Raw genomic sequence first — 5511 nt, 5'->3', positions numbered from 1 at the left:
AGACCCAATTAATGAGGTCTTCTATATGTTTTTTGGTGTGTCTATTGGAAAAATCTGCAGAATTTCCTCTGTATGTGGTGGGTGGGGAGCGAAGTGAAGGAAAGTCAGCTATACAATAAACACCTCAACTGCTACAGTCTACCTCTCCTGATCCCACCACATTGGCTTTGATATGACAGCAGAGTGCTACAAGAGGGTATGGCCAACGAGGGGAAGTGACCTGGTAGTGGTGGGAAGACAACTACTCTGTGCAGCATAAGCCTCTCTCAGGATGGCATAAATTACTGCTATCCCAAAAAAAGCAGCAACTCCTTCTACTGCTTTTAAATACCATAGGGGAAGTACATAACGCACAGCTGATATCTTAAAGGTACATACAACGTTTAGGTGGGCAGGAGAAACTTATTTAGGGACTGTTAACCCTGACTCCTTGGGATTATTCTGTGCTTCACTAGCTATGTTAGATTTTTTTTTTTTAAAAAAAGCTTAAGTCTCAGAGACTGGGAGCTAAAACTTGTATCTAAATTCAAGAAGTGGGTAAAACTTACCATTTTCTAAACCATCCACCGTAAATTGACCTGGATACGGGGATTTAATATTTTAGCTGCTTTTTCAGTTCTCATTGTACCCAAATTGGGAACCATGACAGAGCTGTGCTTTTTAGACTCCATTTCAAATAGTTTATGAACTTGTAAACTTAAACAGTGATAAATGACAGCAGTGATGTAAAGGCACAACTTGGGAATAAACTAGCTGATGGATAAATTTAGAGAGCCAGGGGGCAACCCTCCCTATTCTGTGCTTAACAAGAACAAATTTAGAAAGATCCCACACTATTTAGAGGACTGGCACAGCACACGCTGCGTATTATGAAAAAAACACCCCCTGCACAGCACTTCTCAGCTACCCTGTGTACTGACGGGGATACTGACCTCCTCCGATCTTGGCTGTCTCTTTGAGGCATTCTGTGGCACTGCAGCTCACCCTGCAGCTAGGCACACATCACTTTTAATTGTATCTTGGCTTTTGGGTGGGCACCTTTAAAATAATCTCAGTGTAATTTCAAAGACCTGCAACATGTCAGCTGCCACTTTCTCTCACACAAATGAGTGTACAACTGTACAGCCCAATATTGGTTAAAGGCACAGAGGATGGCATGTTATGACAGCTTCCATTGACAGGAGACACTGTGTGGTTTCAAAGCTCAAGTTTCATCATGTGACATAAGTTGAGGAGCCATCAAGATCAGGGCTTGGCTGCTTAGGTTAACATTTCTTGCATTAAAATAGCAGCTACACCAGGTGCAACTCTCCCCACAGTGTTCAGTTTCATTGGCAAAACACCCTGAATCAACCTGTCACAATGTAAAACAAAGTGCATAGCAGTGGGTTTTTTGTAGTTTAAAAAGTTTTTACAGTTGCATAATTTCAGTGTAAACAGTGTGAATAAAGAGAAGTTATCTAAAACAGTTCTACAGTCAGTATAAGATTCTCATCTGATTCAACGTCCACTTAAACTTTAAACAGACAAGTGTTTCTCCCCTTCTCTGTTCTGTAAGAGGGGACAGAAAATATATATTAGAAACATCAACACAGAAAAAGGAAAATCACTTTCTCCCTTAACTTGGCATCTATTAATATTATACCTAATTTAACACACAGTCACACTAAAACATTTAATTAACCTTCCTAGCAATTATGTTGTAAGTCATTAAACAGTGAACATCACATTTTAACTCTATTTAAATTGTTACAAACTATGAAATATACCAGAAATACAACAGTGCAGTTAAATGAAAATAGCCAGGGCAGAACAGTATTTCTGAAACTGCTACTGTACTTGGGGAGTAAAGTGAAGCCACACAAGTCTCTAAATGGTAGACCGAGATAAACAGTTTGTCACACTTAGCTGATTTTCTTGCCTCTTATTTTATATACTTTGTGGAGCTTGGAATTTACAGGTCATAAAGCACAATTTTTCCTTAACAGTAGATTTCTACTCATATAAGCAATGCTTACAAGAAGTGAGTTTATAATAAATTAACACATGCATCAAAGCTGTACCCAGAGGGATTTAGAATGTTCTGCCTGTGAACATGTGAGAGACTGTCAGCTTTTCAGGGGCAGGACAGTCTTTGCAGGGGATTTGTTTACAGTACTGAACAGGCTGTAGATGCTAAGCAAATAATATCCGCTCTCCGCCTCTACTCTGCTATCCTGGGGATGGCAACAGGAGGATGGGCTCTAGGCACGCAGGGGCAGCAGAATTGTGGTTGTTGTGGCTGGGAGATTAGTTTTAAAGGCGTGTGGGGTGGGTGAGAAGGGGACTCTCCTTGCCCCCAAAATAGGCCTTAGTGGGGCAGTGCCAGGATGCAAAACAACTCCAGCCTCCACTCTACCCTCCACCCCTGTGATTGTCGGGGCAGCACTCAGCCGCTGCTGCGTGCCAGCCTTACCAGCTTCCTCTGGTTACTGAGGCAGAAGGTGCAGATGGGCCGGGGCGCCGCCGCGGTGCTGCCGCCCTGCAGGCGGGGCTGGTACTGCAGGCACGACTGCTCCGCCTCCTCGCCCTGCTGCAGCAGCAGCACGTTGGCCAGGTGCGCGATGTAGCTGGCGGCCAGGCGCAGCGTCTCGATCTTGGAGAGCTTGCGGTCGGCGGGCTCGGTGGGGATGAGCGTGCGGAGCGCGCTGAAGGCGGAGTTGACGCTGTGGGTCCTGTCCCTCTCCCGGGCGTTGGCCGCCTGCCGCTGCTTGCTCAGCCCGCTCAGCCGGGGGCTCTTCCGCTTGCGTTTGCCCGGGCCCCCGGCGGGGGGCAGGGACTTATCCGAGCTGCTCTCGCTGCTGCTGCCGCCGCTCTCCGGGTCGGATGCGGCGCCGCCGCCGGCCTTCATGGCGCTCCCGCCGGCCCCCCAGCCCCATGACTTTTATGCGCGGCAGCTGCCGGCTCGGCGGCCCGCCGCGGCCCCGGGTCCCCTCCGGCGGCGGGGCCGTGCTTTGAATGGCTGCTGCTTTTAGCTCGGCCATGTGGCCGCCCCGTAAATAAGGCGAGGAAGGTGGAGCTGCGGCCTCAGTGCTCCTGCCCTGCAGCCTTGCACCTGTTCCCCCGGCTCCGCGCGGCTCGGGCAGGGCGCCCCCGGGGCATTCCTGGCGGGAGCGCGGCCGCTGGGGCGCTCCCCCGGCCGGGTGCCCTTCCCCAGGCGGGCTGTGGGCAGCAAGGGGTGAAACGCCCCCGGGAGGAGCAGCCTCGCCCGGAGCCGCGAGGGGGCAGGGAGCGAGAGGCTTCCTGAGCCCCTAATGTGCTTTCCTCGGGGGGGGGGGGTGAACAGTGGGGCCTGGACACACCTGTGGGAGAGGAATTCACTGGCCTTGGCAGGACCTGACACCTGCCCCTACAGACCCCTTCCTGGCAGGGGTTGGGTGGAGGAGCCTGTCTCCCTCTTCAGGTGCTGCGTCCCCTACAGCCAATAGAACAGGAAAGTTCGGACCTAAGGGCTCCAGGGCAGTTGCAAATAATAACCCCCTCCAAGGCCTGATGCCAATAAGAATAGGTAATATCTATCCACATCGATCCAATTGAAGGATCAAGACACTGTGCAGATATGTTGCTTAGTTTTATTGTGGGATATTAATATGGAGTAATCACTGAAAAATAAAGAACAGGATTTGCTCAAGTATATTTTCAAAATAACTATTGGTTTCGAATGGACTAATGGGCACTCCAGCGCTAGTTCTTTCATCAGCTTTCCCAGCAATTACTAGACCAGAGGTTTTTAACCTTTTTTTCATTTGCAGACCCCTAAAAAATATTTCAATGGAGGTGCGGACCCCTTTGGAAATCTTAGACATAGTCTGCAGACCCATGAGGGTTCTGTGTACCGCTGGTTGAAAACCACTGTATTACACGTACATACAAATCCAAATCCTGAGTCAATTTAAAATGCAGAGCTACAGCAACCAATTTACTTGTTAAAGGTGGTCATATTCACTAGTTTATTATGCCTCATCTCTCCGTAAAAGTTTGACAGCCCCTCTGCACTCAAACTCATGGTACAGGTTTTCCCAACTGAGTCATCTCTACCTGATTTAAGCAGTGCTAGATGACTGTTTTATGTAGCCACTGGAGTTTATTTTTGTTGTTTGAATTGGAAGCCTGGATTAATATTCAGAGTTGGATTAGCAGTCGCATCCTTTTAATCATAGGTGCATACACTTAGAATGGACAGCTGCTTTGCCACTCTTGGCTGGGAGTCATGTCCTCCACAAATACAGTTAATGCATATATGTGGTCTCTTGACTGTCAACACTCTAGTCCATCTGTTAGAATGGCACGGTGCCTGCTTAAAAGTTGGTTGTACCTTCCCTTTGGGCATGGGTGCTAGGCAACAAATGTGTTCATGTGAGCAGCTTACAAAATGCTTAAAACAGTATATTTTCTGCAGAAAGTTCCTTTTGTATAAAAATGTTGCAGTGGTGCCTCTGTTTGTCAGTGGGTCTCATCTGTTGTATGTGTAACCCACACACCTCCTGGGTGTGGTGTTCTGGCCCATCTAGTGGCACCGAGACCACTTAGAGAGAGGGAGATTAATGTGTCTGCTCTACAGCCACTTATAATGCTGAAAGACCCTGGTTGTCGGTGGGTGAGATCGAGCCAGGGACCTCTTAAGTTAAATACATGAGCCAAAAGCCACATGACACTTAGCTAAGGCTGTAGAGCAGACTCATTAATCCAGTGGTTCTCAAACTTTTGTACTGGTTACCTGTTTCACATAGCAGGCCTCTGAGTGCAAACCCCCCTCATATAAATTTAAAACACCTTTTAAAATATATGTAACAATATTATAAATGCTGGAGGCAAAGCGGGGTTTGGGGGTGGAGGCTGACAGATCATGACCCCCGAGGTAATAACCTCACGACTCCCTGAGGGATCCCAACCCCCAGTTTGAGAACCCCCGCATTAACCTCAGAAGATGTGTGGTTTACATACTTCCCCTAGCTGAGGAAGCTCGGGACATGCTTCAGAGACTTCCCAGTTGAAATGCTGGATGAGCCCCCACTTGTAACACTGACAGACCCTGCTCGTTGGTGGATGGGCTCAAATCTGGGACCTCTGGAGCTTAGTGCATGAGCCTCTACTGCATGAGCCAAAAGCCAACTGGCTGTTAACTAAGGCTGTAGAACAGACTCATTAATCTCTCTCTAAGTGGTGTCGGTGCCACAGAGCACAACACCCAGGAGTTGTGTGGGTTACACATGCTTTCATGTATTAATAATGGAATGACTTTATGGTGGGTTTTTTTTCATTTTCTTTTTGCTCACCGGGTAATGGGTGCTCAGATGACCAATCTCTAAAATCAACAATCCAAGTATCCTATTAGGATATGCCTTATCTTTGTTCTCCTTTTCCAAACTTTATACTAATGTGGATGAATATTTGAAACTAGCATTCTTCAAAGTATTAATGGAAAGCGCATGCAATGTGTTAAGTTTTTACAGTTGTGAGTGTAATAGTTAC

General features: G+C 47.4%; 1 protein-coding gene across 1 annotated transcript; it reads right to left on the bottom strand.

The window, feature by feature from the left end:
* Positions 1 to 1432: 1432 nt before the first annotated feature.
* On the bottom strand, positions 1433 to 2955 carry LOC116837366 (transcription factor 15-like). The gene is made up of 2 exons (XM_032801702.2): positions 2456 to 2955; positions 1433 to 1551 (listed from the first exon to the last, which is right to left on the bottom strand). The coding sequence occupies exons 1-2, from the start codon at positions 2888 to 2890 to the stop codon at positions 1519 to 1521; spliced, it is 468 nt and encodes a 155-aa protein (XP_032657593.1). The 5' UTR covers positions 2891 to 2955; the 3' UTR covers positions 1433 to 1518.
* Between the last annotated feature and the right edge of the window lie 2556 nt (positions 2956 to 5511).

Source organism: Chelonoidis abingdonii, chromosome 10 (assembly GCF_003597395.2).
Source record: "Chelonoidis abingdonii isolate Lonesome George chromosome 10, CheloAbing_2.0, whole genome shotgun sequence".
Taxonomy (NCBI): domain Eukaryota; kingdom Metazoa; phylum Chordata; order Testudines; family Testudinidae; genus Chelonoidis; species Chelonoidis abingdonii.
This window is presented reverse-complemented; position numbering and strand designations above follow the sequence as displayed.